This window comes from Anticarsia gemmatalis, chromosome 6 (assembly GCF_050436995.1).
Source record: "Anticarsia gemmatalis isolate Benzon Research Colony breed Stoneville strain chromosome 6, ilAntGemm2 primary, whole genome shotgun sequence".
In the NCBI taxonomy this organism is placed as follows: domain Eukaryota; kingdom Metazoa; phylum Arthropoda; class Insecta; order Lepidoptera; family Erebidae; genus Anticarsia; species Anticarsia gemmatalis.
In genome coordinates this window covers 11,666,367-11,693,733 of record NC_134750.1, presented here as the reverse complement: position 1 = coordinate 11,693,733, position 27,367 = coordinate 11,666,367, and the positions used below count along the sequence as shown (strand labels likewise).

At 33.6% G+C, this 27,367-nt stretch overlaps 4 protein-coding genes across 8 annotated transcripts; 1 reads left to right on the top strand and 3 right to left on the bottom strand.

The window, feature by feature from the left end:
* Nucleotides 1-449: 449 nt before the first annotated feature.
* LOC142973751 (2-acylglycerol O-acyltransferase 1-like) lies at nt 450-9,436 on the bottom strand. The gene is made up of 5 exons (XM_076115742.1): nt 9,214-9,436; nt 4,430-4,657; nt 3,058-3,501; nt 2,507-2,706; nt 450-2,046 (listed from the first exon to the last, which is right to left on the bottom strand). Exons 1-5 carry the CDS (start codon nt 9,360-9,362, stop codon nt 1,889-1,891), a joined length of 1,179 nt encoding a protein of 392 aa, XP_075971857.1. The 5' UTR covers nt 9,363-9,436; the 3' UTR covers nt 450-1,888.
* Nucleotides 9,437-10,894: 1,458 nt separating this feature from the next.
* LOC142973749 (uncharacterized) lies at nt 10,895-13,066 on the bottom strand. Its single transcript, XM_076115740.1, has 3 exons — nt 12,758-13,066; nt 12,325-12,664; nt 10,895-11,720 (listed from the first exon to the last, which is right to left on the bottom strand). Exons 1-3 carry the CDS (start codon nt 12,975-12,977, stop codon nt 11,567-11,569), a joined length of 714 nt encoding a protein of 237 aa, XP_075971855.1. The 5' UTR covers nt 12,978-13,066; the 3' UTR covers nt 10,895-11,566.
* A 344-nt stretch (nt 13,067-13,410) lies between these two features.
* Nucleotides 13,411-25,071, top strand: ash2 (Set1/Ash2 histone methyltransferase complex subunit ash2). 5 transcript variants are annotated; one of them, XM_076115736.1, is made up of 10 exons: nt 13,411-13,711; nt 13,790-13,968; nt 14,165-14,312; nt 14,788-14,984; nt 19,054-19,259; nt 20,134-20,311; nt 20,759-20,915; nt 21,230-21,353; nt 22,266-22,520; nt 22,918-25,071. In XM_076115736.1, exons 1-10 carry the CDS (start codon nt 13,551-13,553, stop codon nt 23,020-23,022), a joined length of 1,710 nt encoding a protein of 569 aa, XP_075971851.1. In that variant the 5' UTR covers nt 13,411-13,550; the 3' UTR covers nt 23,023-25,071. The 5 variants fall into 5 exon arrangements, with proteins under 5 accessions (XP_075971851.1, XP_075971850.1, XP_075971852.1 ...); XM_076115735.1 differs by having other exon boundaries at nt 19,042-19,259; XM_076115737.1 differs by lacking the exons at nt 13,411-13,711; nt 13,790-13,968; nt 14,165-14,312; nt 14,788-14,984 and adding an exon at nt 16,726-16,882 and having other exon boundaries at nt 19,042-19,259.
* A 135-nt stretch (nt 25,072-25,206) lies between these two features.
* LOC142973750 (bolA-like protein DDB_G0274169) lies at nt 25,207-26,596 on the bottom strand. The gene is made up of 3 exons (XM_076115741.1): nt 26,443-26,596; nt 26,158-26,360; nt 25,207-25,725 (listed from the first exon to the last, which is right to left on the bottom strand). The coding sequence occupies exons 1-3, from the start codon at nt 26,462-26,464 to the stop codon at nt 25,579-25,581; spliced, it is 372 nt and encodes a 123-aa protein (XP_075971856.1). The 5' UTR covers nt 26,465-26,596; the 3' UTR covers nt 25,207-25,578.
* Nucleotides 26,597-27,367: the final 771 nt, after the last annotated feature.

Here is a 27,367-nt window from a genome sequence, read left to right as displayed (position 1 = left end):
AACATTCTACTATAAATAAAATGTGTAAGTAATCTATAAATAGCTATTGCTTATCCCTTATCATATTACCGGAGCAGGCCTATTTCTTACATTACATTTCATGTAAGGGAATCTTTGACTTCTTTAAGGCTTTCGATTGAGTATACCATATATGTAGGTAATGGCTATCAAATATTGCAATAGAAATAAAAATATTTTACATAATAGATTGTACAATTATTAAGTGTGTTGAAGAGGTGAGGTGTGGCACAAGGGCTTATTTTAGGCCCATTCATATTCGAAGGAGTTAGAAAAAAAGTTAAGACTTTCAAATAGACAGCTTCTTCTATACAATACATAACTACTTACATAACTATTGCTTATTGTTTAAATAGATAGGTAACTGTAAACACAAGCATTTGTTAGATTAGTGGTCGGACTTCGGAGTGTTGGAAATTAAAAGGCGAATATTAATTATAATTAAAAAACCATTTATTATACAATATTCATCTACCCGCTCATTTACAACAAACTTAAAACTAATTAACTTCATAATATCAATCAGTCGGTGATATGAAGAATAATAAAATTACAATAGGTACAGCTACCCGAAGATACAATTTAAAAATAATAGGTATTATAAGTTTTCAAAATCAAATAAACATTCTACCTATTTAATTGTTTCCTGAAATTGTATACACGTTTAATATTTTCTCATAATTGTTTTATTATTTATTGCATAAATATTTAAATGAGATAGAAAATATAGTGGTTAATTATTATGCTATGAGAAAAGCATATTTTTAGGCACTATAATTTATTTCACTACCAGAATTTGGACTCGGTTAATAAATATTTTGAGCTATAACAGAATAGCTACAAATATGTTTTATTGGAATGTTTACTATAAAGGCAAGAGCAAGACTCGTAACATTTCAAATTACCGTAGTACTACCAAATAATTTTATAATCTCTTTCAACAGCAAAACCTTCAATGGTTTGCGATACTACAATAAGTTAACACTCTTATAACCAGCAATATAAACGCAAAAATCATAACTATTCGACATTTTGGATAGGTGTAAGAAAGGATGATGGAACAATAAAATTAAATGCAACTTCATAAAATTTAGCACATTTGAACAAATGCAATCAAATCGGCAAGAATACATTGAATATTTGTAAAATAAATATGACTATTGCAAGCAAAGGAAAAGTCTTAAATCTTAATGATTGCGATTGTGACATCTACGCTATAAAGTTTATCTTACAAGAGTTGAAACAAGTGAAAGATTATCTTAATTATGTCGCTGTAGACTAATGCCTAATTGGCCATCTATTTCCGTGTACATGACACAGTAATGTTTATAATTAATTAAGACTGTAAGTTAATTTTATCTAATAAATTAGACAATAAGTGTGGGTAGTTGAGTTGACTCAAAAACAAATTGCCAGATGTATGGGATATTAAACCTAAGAGTTTTTGCAATAGAATCTCCCTGGTCACATAAATCCAATTTTTATATTTAAGTTTAAATCTCGACAATTCTACATAATATATTATAATGTAGGTACGGTACTACTTAAATATTAACATCCTGTAGAACTTTAGTTTCAATCAACACGCATGTAATTTACAAACTACAGTACCCTGGTACGCCATTGCAAGTACAGAAATCAGAGTAATCGGATATCTGTAGTTGCAAGTAAAAAAATGCTATAGTTCTAAAGCTAAGGCTTTGCTTTCTCTTACGCTGTCGTCAGTCACGTACATTGATTGGGAATTTAAAAAAATATATAAGTATAAGAAAAAGTATTATGATAATTCGTAAGGCCGATATACCCGACCGACGTCAGCTTAGGTAGAAATCAAGCCTAAATACAATAGATATATACCTTCATGGAAGTCCTATGTGATGATAAGGTGTGCATCTTCGTGGTACTTCAAGTAATTCTTCTTCTCGCTTTCAAACAAGTCGATGAGGCGCTGAGTGAACTCGGCGTGAACTGCGTCTATCTCTTCACTTGTCGGTTCTAGGTTCTTCTTTACTTCCATTGGAGCTCCCACTGGAATATAAAGTTTAATACTTAGTTATATGAGTATTTCGGAAAAATTAACATTAACGAAAAATTATTTTACGAAAAACGAATCTGATTTATTGACTCCAATGCCGATAAATGCTTAAATCAAATCTAACTTTTTGATTGTTTAGTTAATGAACGGTTCCTTGTTCCAAAGATGTTATTATATTATCTATCTTATATTAATGAGTCCAAAGTTATCATAGAAACTATAGTTAACTAACGTCACTAGTATTTTAATTAAAGGGTTTGATAAGCAAAAGCACAACTTTTATATAACACTCGACAATTAAGTACCAAAAGAATCGATACAGAAAAAGCAACGAGTGTGTACAAATACATAGCACTAAATTTACCCACTCAAAACCTAAAATAACTAGTGAAAAGCCAGCTTAAATAGCTATTACGAATTTAATACCAGCTATGATTACACTAAACTACTCACCGACAGTTGTAACAGGTGTTCTCATAGGCACAACGCCATAAGAATACTGGAACACGCCACGTCCAATCGGGAACATAGGCGAGATGCCCGTCAGCTTGCGGACTTTCTCCTGGAACCGTCTGAGAAGACTGTTCTCCGGGTTGTTTAGTGGACGGAACAAGTCGGTCTCGCCGAATGAAAATACTGGCACTATTGGCGATCTGAAAAAATAATGAATTTAGGTTTTAGAGTTTTGTAAATAACATTGAAGAAAGATCGTCAATATTTTTCAATCTGTTATGTTTTTTAAAGTAGGAAACGAATAGTGTATTTATTATTCTAGGTATACGTCGTCCTTGGCTTTATTACCTAGATTTTCATTAGTACAAAAAATGTTAGCTACATAAAATATGAATCAACTATTTTAAACGTAGTTTCTTTCATTAGTAACAGAAATACCATTAAAACGCTATATTAATTAACATAATGATGATCCATTGCGTTAGATGACGTCCTAAATAATAGCTTCTCTTATAGTTAAAAATAAAAAAATGCGTAAAAGAACATCTTACCCTGACTTCATAGCTACACGAATGAATCCTTTCCTTCTGCTTAGAATCACTTTGTACTCCTTAGGATGTGCATCGAGAGCTTCGGCCGCACCTCCAATGATCATAGCCACGCAGTTCCCTTGATACTTCTTCGGGTTTAGCAGATGTAGAAGACTTTCTTCAGAAGACGAACAGAAGCCAAGTGATAAACCAAAATCTCTGAAGAACGGCACTAAGAAATGGCCTCCTAAAGTGATCATTCTGCTTTGCATGCCCGGGAATAGTTTGTAGAAACCTGATGCGTTCGTACAGAAAGAACCGAATGCTCCGAAACATAGGACTCCGTGGGGAAAGACGGCGAATAAATAGTTCTTGGATGGATCCAGGTCGACTGTTTTGACCAGTTTTATAGGAAAGTAGTCGCAGAAATATCGCCACCACCGCCAGTTTCTCACCCATTCTGATCTGTAATTGACAAAAACATCGATTAGCTCGTGATATTTTCTAAGAAAATTGGCCTATCAGTCGGTCTTTTCCTAAGTGGTATTTTTTTATGTTTTGTTATTAGTTCGATATCAACAACGTCTGGGATTTACCCTACACGAGATACGTTACATTTTAGTAGCCAATGTTTTATCAAAAGTCATACGTATAAATAAATTACCTACTTCTTAATGTAGCTTTTATCTTGTGAAGTTATTTATAAACAGTCGGTAATAATCTAAATCATATTGAAACTCGAAAATTGTATTATATTTCTATCATCGTGGAATAAAATAATGTTAGATCTTAATAGAAACATTATGAATATAATGTTAGTGTCCGTCCATTAGTCCGTCCGCTGAACGATCACATATTAATGGAACATTCTTGTTAGGTCTTCCTACGCTGAAAACTTTATTATGTGGTGAAACTACAGAATAGAATTGAGAAATTAGAATAGCAACTAACACATTTCATAAAATAATACATTTTATCATTTCCGACAATCGCAAAAGCATGTTTTCGTTATATATAGACTTGTATATAGGTATAAAACAAATGTGCCAAGGTGTGGAAAAGGTAATCAATTTCTTATCGATAGGTGTTAATACGACCGGATCAATTCCTATTATAACTACTAACTGACAGAAACGAATTAGGTACTTACCTACATTCAAACAGTTATAAAAAAATCGAAATGACTTAGGGATCTATGCCTAGTTCTACTCCTAAGTTATTATGAACATAACTTGCGGCCAAAAGAGCGATTGGAAAAGAATGGACACTTGTTTCCAATGGTGGGAACGCCAAAGCCATAAAGATATTTGATACACATAAAAATATTGATCGAAGTCCACTTTTTATTAGATTAAGGAAGCAAATGATTGATGAAAAGTAAAATCTCTCTTACTTGCGTCCACCACGATTGCAGATTTCAATGTCTCTCAGCATCCAGATCCCATACACAATAGCGAGCCACCATAGCCTGGAGTAGGTAAGTTGTATGAACAGGTATATTGCGACTGCTTCTCCAAACAGCATGAAGTAGATGAAGGCCGTCGCACCCAGGGTTTGAAGGCGACGCGCCATCGGGATGTCCATTGGAGCCCATTGTATCCCGAGGATATCTGATACCTGGCTGAAAATATAGAGTAAATAATGTTATTTTTGAGTGAATTATAAAAGAGCGAAGTTACAGCGTTTCAATGATGGCACATTATTTGAAAGTTTAGTTCCGGAGTGGTAATTGTTTATAGGTAAAGGCCGTTTTATACATGGGATACTTATTATGATCTTGATATATATGATCGGGTTACAATTGCTGCTGTAAAGGCTATTTACGGAGTTAGCCAGATTCAAAATCATCAGATTTTATACAGCTCCGACGACATCGTCATTTTAGAAACTGGTCGAATAATGGTCCATTCTTTGAGTGGTAATATAATACTTTAGCTAGAGCCGTGTCTTTACCATATTTTAAAACAACATAGGTTACATTTTTATAAATAAGCCTAAAGGTAAACCCTAAAATAATTCGAGCTATTTCAGGATGAAACTAGAAACGGGAAGCTTAACTAAAGCTTAGAATCATTTCTACTGCTATGTTTTTTTGGATTGACATACGGCCTACCTTGATCCTTTCGAAATTTCGTTATTCGTATTTGGGATGGATCTTAATGCTAACGGTCTTCTCCGTCTTATCAAATTGATAGAGAAATTATTCGTTTCATACATTTTACTGTGAATTTCCTTCAATAACGATTACGACATTGTTGCCATATGACAACTGGATATTAAGTAATCTAATCGCGTTGGTTTCATAATAAGTCAACGATTAATCACCATGTCCTGTTTGATTAGACTAACCCTGAACTAAGTACAAAAAATATTTTGTTTAAGTATATTGTTTACTCCGGGCAAGGGCTGTTTGGTACTTTACAATTACATAACTACGTAATAAACAATAAATAACAAAATAAATTGAACTGTACATTTATATCATAAAAATAATAGCCTACAGTAAGGAGTACCTATTTCAAAAATCATCAATATTATAAACCTCTGATAAATTTCGCGTTGCAATTCGTTTAAGGATTTATAAAAGTTAGTAAGCTTCTAGTAATATTCTATTTATCAGTGATGTACTTAGGTAATAATTGTATCGTAAGCGAATAGATAATAACACTATTACATAAACCTATTAAAACATGACATTGACATCAATAGGATTCATGGAATAATCTCATACTTTGAACACATCATAAATACAAACTTTAACTCATGCGAGTAATATTAATCATCGTTTACCTTCAACTTACGTATTTTTCTTTAAACGCAATAAAAATAGAATAACATTTTAGTTCGCAGTCCAGTGTACTATTTATATCTTTGTTTGTACTAAATAAGAGTCTATACTCCATAGGAAATGGTCTGGTCGAAGGTAACGTAAATCTTTGTTTTGTAAACTATGACTAACCGATTAAGGAAGTGTGATTCATTCTGATTCAGACGTTGAACCCTCTTACAAAGAATGATACGATGTAGTTTATTGACTTTGAACATGGGAAACAAAAGAAAATAATGCCTTTATGTACTTTACGGTATTGAGTAAGCAGTCCTCAACTTGACATTTTGGAATTTAGCTAAAACGCGTCACAAATTACATACTACATTTTGAGGATATTTCCAGAAACTGAAAAATCGGTCCATCCAGTAAAAGTTTTGAGGTAACAAACGTAACAAAATACAGCCGAATTATTATTATTTAAATTGAGAATCCTCCTCCTTTTGTTTAAGTCGGTTAAAAATCTTGTTTATCTAGAATTTGTTATGAATGGGGTAGTGCGTTACACATAACTGATTGAACTTTACTTGTTTATTACATTACGATATCTATATTATGTACCTACCAAGTAAATATATGTTTTTTAGCTTCTACCCGCGACTTCGTCCGCCATCTGAATTTTCCCATGGGAATGCGTCATTTTCCCGGGGTAAAAAGTAGCCTATGTCCTTTCTCGGGCATCAAAATATCTCCATACCAAATTTCAAAGTAGTTTAGGCGTAATTGAGTACTTAACAGACAGACAGAGTTACTTTCACATTTAGATATAATATTAAGTATGGATTGTAATGTAGTCAACAAGAACAATTAATAATACCCATAAAAGTATTAAATATAGCCTGTTCAAGTGTTCATTTTTGTTTTGTAAGAAGTTACCTCGAAAATCAATTAACGGTTTCCATAAAACAAAACTAGGTAAGTATTACATTATCTCACATTAATCTTGTTTTTTATCCCTTTTATTTTGTCCTCGCATTCTCTGTAGACCTGTTAATTTCAGGGCCACCTACCAGTTTAACCGGAGAGTTAAGTAGCTACGTTTTTACCAGTTGGTGCTATAAATAAGTTTTCAATTGATCTGCAGAACAAGCTATTTATAATACAACAACAACCTTATCAACGCAAATTGAATGCACCAATGTACTTTTGACCTACAAAAGTTATAAACTGTGAAATCTTTGTGATTTATTTGATTGTTGTCTTTGTTTTAATGCTGTATTTTATAGCAAATAATTTTATAAAAAAATATTGTACCTAACATTAATTACTTATACCTAATGTAAGTTTAAAGCGCCTTGTATTAGTAGAAACTAGCGTAAAATTATATCTTAAAATAAATTAAATATAAATTATCAACGAGATTCTCTAAGTAAACGTAAAAGTAAGTCGGAAAACCAGGAAAAATGTTACTGAGGTAAATCTAGTATAACATACTTAGTTATTATTAAAACTTAGGCTGCTTGGTCCTTACTGATAAGGAGTTTTATATTTACTAAGCCTAATTTTACGGACCTAGATAAGAAATGATATAAGCTATATTTATACTTCGGCATTTATCACTTTATCAGTCATGGAACTAATACAGTTCGGGTAAGAAAGTATTAAGGTATTTTACAGCGATATGTTATCAGGTGCATTATCTGGGACATGTTTCGTAACGTGGGCCGAGGTAAAAACGTATTACTTGTCGATATTTCTGATCGAATAATATTGGATTATTTTAACTTGTTTATCGTCTAGGGAAAAAATGGCATTGTTAAGTTGTTTATTCGTCTGATAGATTTTTGTTCCGAGTTTTCTTACGTAGAAAATATGTATGGCTAGTCATAAAGAGCCTTAACTTTCAGAAACAGTTTTGTTTTAGTGTCCTCGGTAAGTAGGTACCGAAGTAGGCTCGAGAGAAAGCTCAAAAGAATCGAGAAGCTGGAATCTTTTCAGACGTTCCATCAAATATCAGAAACCATCAAAAAGATAATTTTGGATAGGTCTAAAAAAATCTATAGAACAGAAAAGGCACTTAAACACAATAACGGCATCTTAATTTTTAACTGTTTTCACCGTGCTTCGGACGGCACGTAAAAAGTCGGTCCCGGTTGCTGCCAATTAAGCAGCTTGAACAACTTTAATACTAGGATGACCACTAACCATACGATAGATAGATAGATAGATATACTGTTTTGTTAACACTCAGCCAAAGGGCAAAATAATCAGCAGTCAGCACACAGAACCATCAAGAATGTGTACAATAATATTCGCCTCTGTCAGTTTGACTGACCGATGTCTAACACTCTAACGTAAACAATAATTTAATTTATGGGGGTGTATTTGGGTCGACAGTCAACAAGGCAGGTAGCAGATATGATTGTTTTGGTGACGCAAGGGTCGGTATGGGTTCTCTAGAGAAAGCATGTTTGTTATGTTGATTCTATTCTAATATTCCGCTTAAACTAGACGGAGTTGGTATAAGGACTTTTAGGAAGTAACTAGGCAAATGTTTACCTAGTCTGAATAGTGTTATGCAATAAAATAATTTGGATTGGATAAAAAAGGACCCAGCTTGGTAGATCTGGTAATGTTCTCTTTCAAGTAACTGTTAAGGCATTCTTTTTAAATCATTAGGTAGTTCTCTTAAAACAGAGGTTCCTATCAAAGATATCGCATAGAACTAGCACACATTTTAACAGTGGCACTCGAAACTATGTTTATTTTAGGAACCAAAACTAGATGGTAGGGGACACGGACTATTTAAAAATACCTACAAAAGCCAATTGTTGTGAATATTTGTGAAGCGTGTCCTCGAGAATAAAAGAGCATAGATCTTTATTCTCTTAACAGTTATCCCAGTTTTAAATTGCATAATGTATGCGGGCTTTTGGCTCAAATGGTTTAATTAGAGAAGCGGCGGGAATTGATCCCGCTCAAATGTGAAGTCATCTACGAATTCTTCAAGAAATCATGATGAAATAAAGGGCTATAGTTAAACAACGATAGGAATAGTCGTAGAATAATAATAAATATTACAGTTCAGATTATATACTTATGTGAACCGAGGTCATTTTAAAAAACAACATTAAACTACATTCTACTTAAACCAGTACAAAACTCCAGTTTATCTTGACCCTTTGGTTATAAACGTAAGTATAACAGAGACATGTGGCTATCGATAAATAAACATGTGCTAACATTAAAACGATGTTTATCTCACTCGTGCAAACATACTTCCGTTGTTTACAAGCTTATCAAAGATCACACTAAGATACACTTATTTGACCCCAACTGGATAAAAAAAATACACAATTTCGCCGGAAATTCTGCATTTTTTTACAATTTTAAATATTGATTATACGTACGTAAATATTTTAGTCAATGTCTCCATATTTTTCGTGCACGAAACGCTCACGATATCACTGGCGGCCTGACATCGGCACAAGTTAACACCACACTGACCGCGAAACGACTGAATTAAAACTTGAGTGATTCTAATACCACTCAATGTCATGAGTGCGCTTGAATCATTTCAAGTTTTTAACACAGATTGTGGTATTATCAATGAACTGTGTTAGTAAATAGTAATAAGATAATGTTATTGTTTTATTTTACTCCATAAAGTTACGGACAAACAGGGAATTAGTGTCTTACCCACCTTATTTTAGGATTAATAGATACCTACCCTTGGTCGGTAGTTAAGATCCTGAGTTGTAATCCTCGAGTTTTAGAGGCATTTGAGTACAAATTAATTATCAGATTCTTATAATTAGTTTTCTTATTGTAAGAGAAAACATTTCAAGGAATCCCTGTAGGTGCGCATTCTTTACTAAGTACGTAGAGTACCTGAGTAGGAAGGTACTTTTTAAGTGAATTTAAGTTCAAAAATTATTTTATTTGGTTGGTGCAAAAATAAATGAAAAACCGTTTTCAGAAGCCAGATGATAATAGCAGGGAATTAAATTAGTGCAGTGACAGTTTGACAGCAGTCCCAAGGAGTCACACAGTATAGCGTTCATCGATAGATCAATAGGATAGGCAGCATTGGGGTTCATAAATGGATTTGGTCGCTCAATTACGTGTGTTGAAAAAAACAGCCATAAAAGTCTTTCGTAAGCTCGAATGGGATCGACATTAGATTGGCCAGTAGTCCCCAAACATATCTACCCGCTTTGGGCCCAAACAATGATACGTTACCTAATGTCATCGAAGAATACTATAGGAAAATGTATGACCCATTGATTTGCGTTTGCGATTTGCTAGGATAAATTAATAAATAAAAAATGGTAATGGTAATGGTTAATAATTATTATTGTATGTGACGACTGCTAAATAAACAAATTATAATAATTATAATAATATAATATAAAGAGCATAAAATGTGCTTACCATGGGTTGCTATCGTCTTCCATGTCGCAGTGTAACAGCGCATATGAATTTATTAGTAGCATTCAACTATTTTCCTCATTCCTGGGTACCTAATGATTTGAAATATGCATGCATATGGAGAGATATTGGTTTATTTAACCTTATTTAACTTTATCGAGCGACCAATTAAACATAGCGGCTTGCTTCAGCTTTCAGCTAGGGAATAATAAAATCAGAATGACAAATCCTTCATTGTGGACGACGTTAATAGGATCCTGAGTTTATTTCTTAAAGAGAGTTTTGAGATATTATGTAATATAGTATATAAGGATAGTATATAAGAACGAACCCCCAGGATCCCCTATTATTTAGAACTTGGTACATGAAGCTGTTTCCTACTAAACCGCGCGACTTGCCACACCAATGGTTAACCATTAGTGGGTAGGGGGGCTAACACTCAAATTTCATATTAAGTGCTTATTGAAGTGTTCATTACATAAGCGTCACATCCATTTCCATATCTATTATCATATCGCTCTATCACTTCAGGCAGATGACATGATATGGGTCATCTACTAGCTATATCAGTTTTATCATTATAGGTATGACTGGTGCCATACAAAAGTAATTATCTTTCCCATCACAATATTACAAGGGGTACTGGGTAGGTATGTCATTATTATACAGACCATTTAGTAAAAAACACTTTTATTAATAAATCCACTTCATTAATAAAAAAACAAAAATAACAGACTTTCTGTCTCTTCATAAAGAAAAAGTAATAATTATTAAATAGTCTTTAGTTAATGGCAGCACTGTCTCATAAAAGATGCCAGACATTTGCAATAAAATGGACACTTTATGGCATAAAATATTATACCCAATTATTTTTGTAACTGATCCTTGCTTGGGAATGTTTATTTGATACACCAACTCACAATAATAATGTTTTATATCTCTCTTCTTCTTTGTGATATATTTGACCTCCTAAAATTTAATTAGATCTTTTTATAAGCCAGCCAAATTAATTGCTTTGACTTTGTTGGATCATTTTATTGGTGCAAACAGACACACAATTAGATCATATCCCAGTAACATTTTCATAGTCTATTCAAAATTGTTCCAAAATACTTTGGAAATAAACTATTTCTCTTCAACCAATAAACTTGTTTAAGCCCAGATAACACTAATTATAGTATTCTGATATGGCAACACTGAGTTATTAAAATTTATTTGGGATATGGGATCACATAATATTTTTGCAGCTTTTTCGCATACATTGCCTTTTTTAAAGTCCATGAAAAAATAATCAAAACTAGTTGTCTCAGACATTAACATCACAAGTTAATACTAAATATCATTATTAATAATATCTCTAAAGTTCTTAATTCTCTGTTCAGTTTCCTTCAAGGAATCTTTAAGATCCTTATGTATTTCTCCATAAGCATTAATTGACTGGTTGGTCTCCGAAAATATGTTCTGTAGAATCTGCAGATGAAGAATTCTGGAAAGAAAAACAATATGTAATTAGATAGGTACCTACTTTTAGTAGAACAAAAATAAGTCATTATGGTAATGGTTTTTTAATTGTTGCTCATTAAGAGATCAAGAGGCTAAACAATTCATTTGTGGAGATAAACACACTTTAGATAAATACAAGCTGTAGGTAGATTGCAGTATATCTCTGGAACTGTTAATTATTTAGGTTTTACATCATTATGTTAGCTGTGGTAGACAATTAAAATGGCAAACTTAAAGCCATACACTTTATAAATGTACCTAAGTTTGGACGTGTCCTCTGGATATCTCTTGTTCATGACTAGCCAAGTTTAACTTTTCTTTCACATATAATGCTGTGTGGGCACCTAACCCAGAAACCCTGCACGCAATAGCAGCCACAAAGTGCCTACTGTAACTGTTACTACAGTGCTACATAATATTATATTGCTGACTAATGCTATTGCCTTGTATCAGGCACCAATTACAATCTAAAATGAATATTGAGACTTCATTCAGAGTTATTTGGGTAACTAAGCCTGACTTAATTATTTGTCCTTGTATCTTTTAGAATATTCTTGTTCTTTTATCTTTAAGAGAGAAAAACTTACTTTGATTTCAAATCCAGTATCTTAGTTTTCAAAGTCAACAGCTCACTGGAATCATTGCTGAACCTTGTGACATCCCGCAGTCTATGATTCAGCCACTCCATCATCAATTCAACCTTCTCACTCTCCTGTTCCTCAAGAGTATTCAGTTTATCATCCAAACTGGCCTGTAACTCTGTTACCTGTGCCTTATTACTTTTTTTACCATTAGAAGAAGTTTGTCTTAGGTTTTCCAATTCATTTATGAATGTTGGCAGCTTTGCTGCAATTTTTTGTATAATAGCTTGGTTGAATTCTGCCTGTTCATCGAATGTTAGCTCTGATGCTGATTGGTGCATGAATCCTATGAATGAAAACATGAAATACGTAATATAAACTACTGTACTTGGAACAATTGTTAGATCAATGAATAGGTACTTTAAGAGTTTGTACATACCTAATACTGTAGCTGTACTTTCATCGGTAGTACTCAGCTTATGAAGACTAGAATAATGTGTCAGATCACAGTCGGCTATTATTTTATTTACTTTGCCCTTCAGCTTATCAGATAGTTTGTTATTCTCACTACAAACCTCTTTTATAATATCAAGGAGTACATTCTCCTGTCTCATATTAATATCAAAGTTGATGCTATCAGTGCTCGTTACTGAATCCATTGTTATAATCACGAAAGTAAAAAGATTATTTTCAATAGTCAAAAAACACAACTTCGTAACCACAACAACCGTTTATATTTTGAAAGATGAAAGAAGCCCGATAGTGTTGCTATAGAAACTTTGTTTGTCAGAAAGAAACATTATTGCAAAAAGTTTGAACTGAAAGTCTTTAAATTACTTTTCTCAGAACCGATCTGGTAATATAACTAAAATAATCTTTTTTTATTAAAATCTCGGCAAAAATATGAAGATACATTCACAAAATCATATTTACACTTTTGAACGAAAGCTACCAGTTCAATTGACATATTATGCGACTTGAATAAAAGTCGTCTGAAAGACGACAGAAGCATATTTTGTTTCTTTCGCACTAAGGCCAATTGTAATCATTCTATCGCTTTCGATTTTAAGACTGAGAATATTTTAATTTATTAGTACTATATCGAAAACACTTCACCATTGTTGTATTGCGATTTCGTAATTTATTTATTTTTTAATCAATTGTATTGACTTTATCAATATAATGAGAGTGTGTGACTTAAATATAATCAGTGAAACCATATAAAAGTAAAAATGTCTTCCGGAGGATCGGACTCAGTGAAGAAATCTGCTGAGGCAGATGTCGGCTCCAACAATGGTCATAACATTTCATCAGAATCTCTAAAGCCGGCGGATAATGTAGAAAAAAGTAAATCGAATAAAACCTCGAACGAATCTCAAGGGACTTGCTACTGGTTGGTATACTTTCGCTATTTTACTTCTTTCATATTGAAGGAGTTTGTATAGCTGACTAACCTGTTTTGCTTTTTTAGCGGGAAAGATCGGAACCTAAACATAGCTGAATTGTTATGTGCATCATGCAATCGATGGTTTCACGAATCATGTATTGGATACCAGCTAGGAAAACTGGTGCCGTTTATGACAAACTATCTGTTTATATGCAAGAACTGCTCTCCAACTGGACTTGAAACATTCAAGAAGAACCAAGCTCGTGAGTGGTACCATATTATTATGGTTATTTATTTCACATAACATAATTCTAATAATGGACATAAACAACTCTATGAATTTGTTACATAAAGAGTTTTTATCGAGAAGTATTAATAAGAATCACTTTTTAAAAGGTTACTATAGTCTTTAATTCAGTTTGCAATGTACCATACCTATAAATTTATATTTCTTTGCAGCATTTCCTCAGATGTGTCTCACAGCTATAGCAAACCTCAAGCAAGAAAGTGTTAAAGAAGGCAGCAGTAGACTGATATTCAGTAAGGACAGGGAGATTATTCCCTACATTGATCAGTATTGGGAAGCCATGACCACCATGCCTAGAAGGTACCACTATAATTAATAGAATAAAGTTTGATCTATGTTCAAAAAAGACTTACCAATGTTTTCATGGTTCATCAAACTACTTGAAACCATTTTGAATGAAATTGTTAAATATTAAAAATATTGATTTCAATGATCTAAATATTCTGTTCACTTTTCTTAAACTTTGAATATTTTTTTAATACATTTCAGTTTTTTTATGAAGCTTTTCTATAAGCCAGCCAGTATAACTGAAGACTTTTGGTACTTTTTTATTGTCAGAAATAACTACTGGCTGCTACTAAAACTTTAATAAATTAAATCAAAGAAATAATTTGTGTCATTGGGATTTCCAGAAATATTCTGTGTGAAATTAGGTGAAAATTATTCATTTTTAATAAAGTTAGCACTGAATTTTGCCCATTTTGGATTATTTATGATTATTTATAATTATAGGAGTAGAAGGAAACAAGAAGTTACAATTATTTATTTGTTTTAGGGTGACCCAATCCTGGTACGCAACAGTTCAGCGGGCACTGATAAAGGACATCCAAGTATTATTCACTTACGAAGAGGACGCCAACCAAGGACCAATGTTCGGGCTATACAACATGGAGCTTACGGCCATTAAGCCTAACTACGAGGCTATGATCAAACAAGGCCAGCTAAAGGTTACCGATATGGGGATAGCTACAAGTTAGTATATCTATTACTCCATAGATAAATTTATGTAAAACAGATGCATGTTAAGTAGAGTTGCTACAACTTCTTTGTTAAGAAGAGTTGCAGATAATTGACCTAAACTACTCTAGCCTTCTTTTGCATGACAAAAGAAGGCTAGAGTAGTTTAGGTCAATTATCTGCAACTTTGACCAATGACTTACTATTTGATATGGTATATAAAATGTCTGATCAGAACTTGGCAAAGGCAATAACATTGTCTGTCGCCAAATAAAGGTAGTATGAGTTGTATGGTCATTGGTCAGTGATCACCTAACTCTAAGTCAAGTTCCTCAGTTGGATAAAATTTATTATAGGTGTTGAATATTTTATTGGCAAAATTTACTGATTTACTACTCAACAAATACCTAGGTCTAACTAAGGACCTCTTAAAATTAAGTCAGTTTGTCTCCACACAGTCAACTAGATGGCACTGCCTTTACTACATCTAGTTTTAACTTTACTAAATAACCTGCCATCGTTCTTATACATGACTATTAAATAGATTCAATAAATGATTATTTATTTCATAGAAAATAAGAGAATTCTGTCACATTTCTACAAATTATTGATCCCTTAAATCCTGAAATTAATTGTTTTAAGTATTTACTGTGTAATCTTTTGACCAATCTAATTTGTTCGAATTAATTCTTCCAACGCAAACTGTGACGTCGTGAAAATTGTAAGTATTATTTAACTATAAGAACTTCATTAAATTTTAATTTGTCGGCGGTTCACTAAATACAAATTAATAAACATAGATATTTGTGTCTGCGATTCGTATGATTGTTCTTTCGTGTAACAGATTCTTTTTTAGAGCGTAAGATTTAACTAACTAATATTTTGACGAGACTTCTCTATTTTTATCACTGCGTGACCACCTTTAGACGTATAAATTTAGGTTTTATTTTCCTACAAAGTCTGCTAATAAATCGATCTAGTTGTTTTGCAAGAAATAACCCGTTAAGTAACACTACATAAACCCTACAAACCTATCTTATCAAAACATTTAATTTTAAATAGGTACCTTGATATAGGATTGCCTTGAAATTATTTAAATTTCCTCTTAAACACGTTTTGTTATGCAACTAAAACTAAACAATTGATATTTTTATATACAGTTTAAATACATTTTCCTTGTACTAAAATACGATGCCATAAGGAACTCTAGTCAATGGTTATTTCAATAACAGTTGAACCTGGAGTAATATGCAGTTAGTTATACTTAGAATAGCAGGACAGTAATCAGACATGCACGATGGATCGCGACGGCTCGATTAAATAGCGTTCACAAAGGAGCCACGTACATACGCGGTACGAAGCTACGAGTGAATTGTACAATTACGCCTCAATGACAAACATATAAAACGCTCCTTACACATCCTACGACATCACACCGTCTCGTAAACCTATTACCCACTGTGAGAATAAACCATCCTTCAAGTCAAACGTGTAGTGTAACAAATATCGCGTTAAAACATACCGCCGAACTGACCTAAATAAAACTAGCATAAACTTAAAACTTATATGGCATAACACCATAATTGTTGAACAGTGATGTCGCTTTGGAAACGATCCAAAACACTGAAAAACGTCCACACGTAACACTCGCAGCGCGGTGCATACATAGAATTGTAGATCCGACCACAAAGACATGTTATTGAATAATGACATTGTTCTTTATGCATTGGTGTATGTAAACACTAAGTTCGCGACGCACACTACTGTAACATTAAACACTATATTGTGCGTTAGTGTGTCCGTATATTCGCCGATAAGTACACATAGGAGCGTCGCGTTAGCCGCGCGATTTCTCCTCTATTGATTTTAGATTTAAATAGTTCACTTCATAATCACCTTGAACTTTATGGCTGGTGAGTTACGCTTGATTCGTTTTTTTTTTATTTTTCTCAAATTCACAGTTAGCCCGACTGAGAATGTTATGTGCATACATAATTAGTTTACACGGCTATCTGTTATCAGAATCGTAATTTGCCTTGAACAAATGTTTACTTATAGCATGTGTATTGGCGTCGCGTTTTTATCTCGTTACAATAAGTATAGTATATACGGGGAAAACTATTTTTATTCCGTATGTATGTAAAGTTGGTTGTTTACGTACGGGGTCCGGCCGTCCGAGATTGTAATGCCTCATGTCACGTAAGACACCGATTTTAATCGTGTAGGTTCGTCTCGATACGTACTTTATCTTATCAACACTTGCACTAAATATATGACAAGTTTGTCAGTTAGTTCATATCGGTGTTGACGACATGGATAGTAAGTTGAGATTCTTGATTTACTTGTTTTAATGGTTGCTCATAAAATGTATGTTGATTGTCATCCTGCATAGATAATTGTTTCCTGCTGTTTGTCGGATGTTTAATCTATCCAGTCATTGTGTAGTTAGAACGTGTAGTCTAGGATTTAATCTTGATATGAAACCGTATTTGTATGATAACTAATCGCGTGTTAATACACTATTAGTAGTCGCTTTTTTCTTGTCTTGCCAGTGTCCATTTCATAAACACCTGACCTATTTTATTTGTGCGCGTTCTTTTAGAAATTTTCATTGTCCACTGCTGGGTTTTAATATAATCAGATGATGTATTATGAGAATAACGACAGAGTCAATTAATTTGTGACGTGTGATGTATAAGAAAGTGCTCTGAAAAACTCATACTGGCTTGAGAACTGGGTCAAGGATTAAAAGCTATCGAGTTTGTTGTACAACCTTTTTCGCGATGTAGTATGTTTGGCTCCAAATAATATTGCTCTATATTTCAAATGATTCACGATTGTGCAACTCATTGTTTGAAAACTTCGTCCAATTATCTGCTGAGTTATCAGCTTAATAATATTAGTTAAATAGATGCTTTGTGAAAAAACTGCTTTAGAGGTAATGAATGAGGGGGTCTAATGCAAAAAATATGACAAAGTTTCTCTACGCGCTTTTTTTACCCATATATTATGGTCAATGTTCTAAGCCCCGACTCTAGACTCCTATCCGTGGTTGATCAATTTCGGTATTCCTACATAGTTTCGATGAATTTAGATTCAATTCGTGGTCTTGTGCGCAATACTTGTTAATTGAAACGGTATTCATTATTAGCGCTATTATCTTAGCATTGTCTACTTGATTCGCTCTGATGAATATTTATCGGGAATTACGGATAGTTTTGTCTCTGTTTTAGTTGCTTAAGCAACTAAAGTATTGGATTCGTAAGCTACAAGTGGCAAAAAAAGTAAAATGCAAAACGTTGAAACGAATCGATATAAAGTTGGCAGCCTCGAGAGATGACTGGAAAATGAAATGAAAAATGGCGACTTCATATGACCAACTGTGTAGTAACTCAGCTTTTTAAGCATTGCAAGGTTTTCGTCAAGGATTTTTGTCAAACTAAAACTTATTGCCTTTCGAAATTCCTCTTAACATTAGCTCCGAACCATGATCGTCTTAAGGTAGAGTACGTGAGTTAATCTCGTCATCATGTTTTCTCCACGTTTTTTGTAATACCTAATCCCCATCCGAAGCTTTCGTTTCACCATTGATTTTAGCTGATCCATCCAGATCGCGAACTATAAAACAGAACTGTGTAAAAAATGGATCACTACGGTTGTAAAGTATTCGTGTCATGGTGCAACGTGCAGACGCCTGTCTCTAAAATTATACTACGTTCGCGAATAGTTTTTATTGCGTTTCGATATTTGTATGTATTGGTTAGCATGGGCTCAAGTTCAAAAGATCTTTTGAGTGGTTTTTGGACAGCAGGTCTATTGATAAGATTTATTTAAGAGCCTCGCCACTCCGACTATGGAATGTCTTTCAATATAACTTATTAAGGACTATTTGGTTACGTACCGACCCCAAGGTGTTTAGTTCTACAATTTCAAAGTTAGTTTTTAAGAGGACCGTAGATGGAGCCTAAAAATCTGTAGAGTTAGAAAACTCTGATAACTCGTTATTATAAGATTGTTAACCTGTGCATGACTTTAGTCAGTAGAACAGCAAAATGATTTCAATTTCTTGCAGTACCGCTAGCAGGCAACGTCAAAGGCAGGCAGGGCAAGCGTCGGCCCGCAGTGGGCGGCGCTGCGGACGCGGGAGCGCCCGTTGGCAAGAAGGGCCGTACCGCAGACCTCGGCGCCTTGAAACTACCCTCACATGGATATCCCACCGAACATCCCTTTAACAAAGATGGTTACCGGTACATACTGGCCGAACCTGACCCACATGCGCCTTTTAGACAGGTTAGTAATATGGTAAAACTTACGTAATGAAGTCGACCCGATATTGCTTTTTTTGTTTGTCTAGAACCTTGTTTAACAAGTCTAGAATGGAGGGTAAGGTCTAAAGCTTGTAGAAGAATGATGTGCCCTGAAAGAAGATATAAATTTAATATAGCAAATTAGTTCAAATTCCTCGCACCAAATTGTAGCCCTACTACCCTATTGTATTCTGAGAATCCGTAGGAAATGATATGATACAAAGTTTATAAATATACGAAGCCAATTTATTAATTGATGACTAAACGTAGCAACGTATCTATTTATGATAATTAAAACTAGTCTGACAATGTAGCGATATAATTAGCATATTATTTATCGCCGCCCATAAATCATTGACACTATGATACCCAATTATTTATAATGTGTCCATTAGAAATCATGCTCGCGACTACACTTAAAAAGATTTCCCTCTAATGTAAGTATTATCGACTATCTACGTGCCATTTTTCAAATACCTACATTGATTAGTTTTTGCGCACGAAAGTAAAAAAACACCTATTCATCTTTGTCTTTCGCGTTCAGTACATGACCTTTATTGACAATCCAACATCTTCTTAGCTCTAGAGTTTTCCTTCTTTTAACAATCGTACAGTAAATCGATTATTTATTTGACAGTATATACACCTTTGTTTCTCCTATCTTTACTGTTGTCTGCTCCAATTTTCACTTTACACTTCTATAAGTATCTACACTATCTACGTATACAAGCGTTTACGTATATCTACGGGCGTATACGTAACTGCATAGCCTTATACAGTTGTGACTTTTGATTATAAAAACACATAAGAATCCGGTAATTATCGTCGTAGATTTAAAACAAATTTATGTTAACCAGGAGTTCGACGAGAGTAACGAATGGAGCGGCAAGCCGATCCCTGGCTGGTTGTACCGGTCTCTATGTCCGGGTATAGTGCTGCTGGCACTGCACGATAGAGCGCCGCAACTCAAGATCTCTGAGGATCGACTTGCTGTCACTGGCGAGAAGGGATATTGTATGGTGCGGGCTACTCACGGTACGTAACAACACTTTTTTAAATTATTAAGCTTTAAAAATTTTATAAAAAATATTCCTTTATAGATTTGAAGAAAATGTGAAATACTGACAACTTTCTTACTGACGGATATCGTGTTAGGGCTTTAGGGTTATGTGGTTGTGGCCCGTGGCCCGTGTAACTGGTAAAATGGCATTCGACTGTATCCGGTGAGACTGGAAGCCGACTCCAACAGTTGGAAAGGTTAGGTTGATCGAGTTGTAGAATATTGTAAGACATAAACTCACGAATCTCGATGCAGTTTGAACACTGTCCAGACTACTAAACTTATTAAATGATTGCCCCCTTTGGGGAAGAATAGAAAGATAAATTAGATTTTTCTTTAGTTTGTATATTATGTGGGTGTCTTTCAGTGTCTAAAAAGCGTTTGCTTTTTGTAACTGCAATAAGTGAATGTAATGTGTTCAGGCGTGTCGCGCGGCGCGTGGTACTGGGAGGTGGTGGTGGAGGAGATGCCGGAGGGCGCGGCCACGCGGCTGGGCTGGGGCCGGCGCTACGCCAACCTGCAGGCGCCGCTCGGATACGACAAGTTCGGCTACTCCTGGCGCAGTCGCAAGGGCACGCGGTATGGTACTCTTTACATCAAACTAGTAATGAAACTGAGTAAATTTCAGTATAAAATAAATTTGGAAATAAAAATGACCATAACATCCAGAGGTAATTTTGATGACAGCTGCCAATGCAGGAACTTTGAACTGTAGGCATCAATTTATATGTAAGCCTTGGTCTCCAAACCACCTGATCACCTCAAGTCTAAACGAAGACTATTTAACATTACTTACAACCTGTAATAGACAAGTCCTTATTAATTTGTAATTCGTTACATTTTCAAGGATGATTATCGAGATATTTTAAATGACTTATTTGTTTACATTTCAGGTTCCATGAATCTCGGGGAAAGCACTACAGCAACGGTTACGGCGAGGGCGACACACTTGGTTTTCTCATCATTTTGCCAGAAAGCAACACTACCAAATACACGCCGAACACATACAAAGACAGGGTAATTATTAAATCCTATTATTGCAACTAGTTTCCTCCAAATATAGTATTATCACCAAAAACATGTGTGATGACAGAACTCTAGTTCTCATATGAAACGGAAATAGCATTCTAGACATTCAAGTAAATAAAATAAATTTAACCCATTAATGTCCCACTGCTGGGCAAGGGTCTGCTCCCGTAATGTGGGAGGGGTTAGGCCTTGAGTCCTATATTTTTAACCAAACATTTTATGATAGCTTTAACAAACAATAGTTGACGAAGGTCTAACATATAAATCCTATTATTGAAAAATTTCTCTTCTATGGCGTTTTTTAGGTTCCAGTAAACTAGTCGTCATAGTTCTTATTGACATGCCAACAAAAGTTTATTTGTTAAATAATTGAGACATATAATAATATCCGTTATCTGTTGATATGAACGAAACAAACAGTTTAGTGTGCCAAGGTATTATCATTATGTGATTATTTTTATTGGACAACCCAATTCTAACTTGTTTACCAGACAACGTTTTAAATCTAATGTTAGAAGTTACCTTGAATTAAAATAACTTCTGTTAAAAACCCCTCTATATTTAAGGTTTTAAATTGAAATATAAAACCCAAAAAAATTACAGCTAGCTACTAAAGTCGATGAACAAGTTAAAAATACAGTACACCTTTATTTTGTTGTTTCAATCAGTACCTAATGAAAGAAGCGCAATATAAAAACCGATTGTTCAATTTCAATAAATCACGTAAGGTTCAAAATATGTTGCGTAGGATTTAATTTGTGCAGCTAATTTTGTCGCAGACCTTTAAGATTATCCATTGTGACCGAATTCAATTTAAAGTATTAAAGAAAAAAAACTGTTATTTAACCGTAATAGAATAGTTTACTAACATAAAAATGACCATTCTTAATTTATTTTCAGCCATTAGTAAAATTCAAGAGCCACCTGTACTACGAAGATAAGGACAACATCCAAGAATCTCTGAACAACCTGAAGCAGCTCCCAGGCAGTAAGATACTGTTCTTCAAGAACGGCGAGTGTCAGGGCGAGGCCTTCAGCGACGTGTACGAAGGTTGCTACTACCCCACCGTGTCGTTACACAAGAACGTCACTGTTAGTGTTAACTTCGGACCCAATTTTAAGTACGCGCCGACCAGCGAGTACAAGTATAGGCCGGTGAGTGTGTTTTTTAATGTGTATATTTATGTTTGGATTCGCGGTGCGTTCGATCTCTGTAGTAAAATATTCAAGATGTACAACATCAAAATAGTTGAAAAAGTAAAAAAGCAGCTTGCAGTAAATATTAAACTACATAACTCAGCGTCAGCCCAAAAAAATATGTGTGGTTTCTACACTTGGCGAACAATCCACCAATTTTCTAGCCAATATACTTTACGAGAGATTAAGAGATATATTTTTTTAACGATAGTTATCGTAGTTTTGAATTAAACATAGTACCAGACTCTTGCTCAGCTCACACATCAACCATCGAATTTGAAAGAAAGTTTACAATGTTAGTGGTCATAAAACATAATTATTTACTGCACAACCTAAAATAAACCTCCTATTTCAGATGTCAGAGAAGGCCGAAGAAGCGATCTGTGAGCAGACTATGGCAGACTTGCTATACTTGACAGAGAATGAGGGCAAGCTACGATTGGACAACTTCAACCTCTGATACAACTAACACCGTTAATTCGGTGTGCTAGAATGAATGGACTGAGTGTAGTGAACATTTCGTACAAGCCTATTATTTACTATAGCATGTTTGGGAGCAATGATTCCAAGAAACGTGGAAAGTATTTCCTGTAAAACAGTGGTCCGTGGAAGTCAAAATATGGTCCGTGAATGATTATAAAATAAAAAAAAATCAGGATGATTATTACACTTTATTTTTAATATAAAAGTGGTCCTGGACTAAGAGAAGGTTGGGAACCCCTGCTGTAATATAAGTAAGTAAGTGGATCAAAGTTACCACTACTGCATCTTTCTAGATTAAATACCTGATTCTTTTATTGGGATAGATTGAGAAAGAAGACAGTTTTAACCTTTCGTATGCCAGAACGCAGGTTTGCTCGCCAATTTTTGAAGCTTCGTATGCCTATGTATGACCGTAGATCTGCGCGATATAGACGCAATGTGCCTTTAAAATCACGCGGTAGATAGGACATTTTTGACGCGGCGCGGGTCCGGCATACGAACGGTTAAATAAAATGTTATTACTACAATATTGCATAGTTGATTCTTTCTAACACTTACATTCCATAGAAAATGTTTGCTGCAGAAGAAGTATGTCTAAATGGCGCGTTTGTTGATAAATTGACGAAATGTTACGAGAGTTCATCAATGCTATAGTAGATAAGAGGCTTTAAATTCATCAATCATCAATCAAAAATACCTATCGGGTCATAAATAAATTAACAAAACCAAAAGTGGCGGACAATGTGTAAAAAAGTGAACAATTTAATATAATCAACATTTTGAAAAATCTCGATATTGTGAAGTATTAAAATCCAAGTGATTTAGATGTTTCTAAAAATATTATAACTGTAATGGCCAGTTTATAGTACTTATGGATAAGTGTTGGGTAATCTATCAGATGGTATGTCAATGATCTGTATGTTAAGTTACAGATACTTATTCACAAGAGCTAAAATTGGCCATAAAGATAACAATTGTAACTGGCAAGATGTTATGAATAGTAAAAATTTAACTGCGACAAACAAATTTATGGTTGAAACAATGGCATATAAGGAGTAAGCAGTCTCTTTCAATAATATCATTGAAATACGATTATTCCACAAAATTGAGTGTTTTTAAATGAATCTTGAATTGTCATAATTTGGGAATTATAAAACCAATTCATATCTTAATACAGGTAAATTTGTTGCAGTTAAATAATAATAAGTAATTAATCATAATATTGTAAAACTCTTGAAAAATTTATCTCCTATGATATCACTAATAGTGTAAAATTTGTAAAATACATAAATCTTCAGTACTTAATTGATATTTAATCAAAAATATATAAACCTAAAATAAGTATTTTCAATCAATTGTAATATTATATTGGCCAGAAAAAGATATTGGTCCTATGTGGACTTCATTTAACGAATTTACGGCCAGTTTCACAATATAGTTAAGTGTTGGATAACATCTCATTAATGTTTATGGCAGCTCCTTAGATGATTAATTATATATTAACAATAATAATTATTATATTAACCACTTTGTAAATCATTTGGCGATGGAAGAGTGGCTGCATGTTTTTTGATAGCTCTTCTCATAAAGCCCTTTTTCCTTCCTAGCCATTGGTAGATTCAATAATTGTAACAACTATCATAAGTGTCAACATTTGACCTAAATGAATAAATGATTGTATTTTATAAAAAAGCTGCCATACTTCTTTTTGATAAGTTATCCAATATTTATTTAGAACTGGTGAAAACCGCTATAAATCTCTTAGTATAAATAAAATTAACAAAAAGGTTTATCAAAGCAAACCCGTGAATAATTTTCATCAAGAAATTATTTGAAATGTTGTCAAATTGACTTTATTGTCCAATCATATTTTCATTAAACATTTGTGAGTTTGTTCATGTTTGAATGTTTGTGTACAATGTTGGTATTACTTTAAGTATTACTTAATGATTATGACAAAATATTGATCTGTAGCAAGTGAAAGCTTTTATTTTAAATGGTGTAAGAATAAAATTTTATGATCTAATTTTTGTATTTTTATTTATCTTTTAAAAAATATCATAATATTATGAGTAAACTTTTAACTGAAATCTTTGGACTATCCTTGTGGTAAAGCAAATATTATTAGTAAAAAGAAAAATAGGTCAAAAAGCATCAATTTGGGATCAGTAGTTTTTGAGGTTGACCCTACATGACTTGGTATCCAGATAACAAATGATTTAATGTATGTTAATTTGCATAACACCAATTAACTAATTTCAATTTATTATGAATGTAAAATCGTTTTACAATATTACCTAAACAATAAGCTGTGTTAAATAATATTTACACAGTTTCAAATGACTCATGAATATAAAAATTGCTAAGTCATTTAATACAATATTTGACTGAAACAATAAATTATACAACAGAAATGTAAGAGAAAAAAACAAGCTGGGATTAGCAGTGGGACATACCTAGATGAAATAAAATGTCTATTTTCATAAATTATTATCTATTAACTATAAAATAATATAATATTTCAGGAGGTAGTCTATTTTCCAAAGCCTCCTCTGCAATTAGGACTACTTTCCACTGCTTCCTGAGGATTCCATTGTTTAGGAGTTTTAGCTAATATGGATAGAGCATGCACTCCTGTCTCTAATTCCTCTTTCAGAATGTTGTTCACCATGCGGTGTCTCTGAAATAAATCAATGAGATTAATTAACAATTATTTAATGCATTAATTCTAATACTTTTAGGTGCTTAAAGGATCTGACTTTAGGTAAGCAAAGATCAGTAACTGAGCAATTTCTAAAACATAATCTATCTGGTTGCTATAATACAATTTATCAATAGGTATCTAATGCTTATGGAAAAGGATCATTGTAATATTATTCTCTGACAATTCACCAAAGTAATAGCTTAATATTAGAAAAAATCACTATACCTCCCATGGATTAAAATTGCAAGACTTTTCTTACAAACCCAATTGAATTGCCCTATCCCTGCAATTAAGTAATTGCATAGATGATTTATTGGATTTGATGAATTGGTACATATAAAGGAACACTAGGGCTATCTTCGACAATACTGAAATTATCCTGCCGTTTATAATAACAAAATAACTTACCTCAACCAATGAGACATTATCAAACTTGTTGGACACTACCAATACTTTGAAATGAGTTTCAGCACCTTGAGGAACATTGTGCATGTACGATTCATTAATCAGATTTAAGTGTACAGGATCTAGAGCATTCTCTAACTTCTCTTTCATCCTTTGTTGTACTATTCCGCACACATTAGACATTTTCCTATGGATATTGTAAAAACCTAAAAACAATTTATTTATATTTACCACTAATTATACAAAAATTAAGTGTTTGTAACGAAAAACTTATATCCCCTAACTTACCCGAACGCAGAATGACACTCATTAATTAAAATACTACGAATTTATACGAGAATTACAATAATTTGTCGCTTTTTGTTCCGCAAACAGAAAACAGATGTTTTCAAACGTCACTTTGACATTGACGTTAAAAAACACAGCCTGACAGATGATAAAACGTTCAAAATTTGTATTTTTATTACATTTTTATAGAGATAGGTCAATTAATTTGTAAGATGTATATCTTGCTTTAATTATAAGAAATACTAGACACCATTTTCGTAGATTTATCGTCGTTGAGTTGGATCACGGGCCTTTTAAAAATCACAGGAAATGTATAGCACATAGTTAACAACTAAACTGTAACTAAATTAGTTTTACGACAAGGGCAATACTATTTATTTGCTCTTTTGCCGTCCATTAGTTAGATATTAGAATAATAATTAAGAATATTGGTTTATAATCTCTAAGATATTTACCAGGGTACTTTAAACGTATTAAGGAGGTACCAACGCACTTAAGTTGTTAACAAAGTTCAACCTGTTAATTTCAACACTAATAAAATCTTATTGTTATTTGTACACCAAGATAATTACGTCTAAACAAAACTAAGCACATAAAGCTTATAGCGTTAAAGGGAAAATATCAAATAAAAGTTTATGCGTATTGTCAGCGGAACTATCGCAAACCACAAATCGTCCCTCGGCAGCTATCTATAACGTAATAATAACTTGCTCTAGATTTTTTATTGGATTTGATGGATTGATTTTTCATTGGATATTGGAAGTGAGTTTGTTTTCGCTCCCCCCCCCCCCTCCTCCGGTCCCATTCGCGTGATATATCGTACGATCAAATAATATCCGTTCTTCTTTTTCACTTTACACACCATTTTTGTGGGATCACTGAGTTCGTTATGGATGTTATGTTTGTATTTGAAATATGGATTATT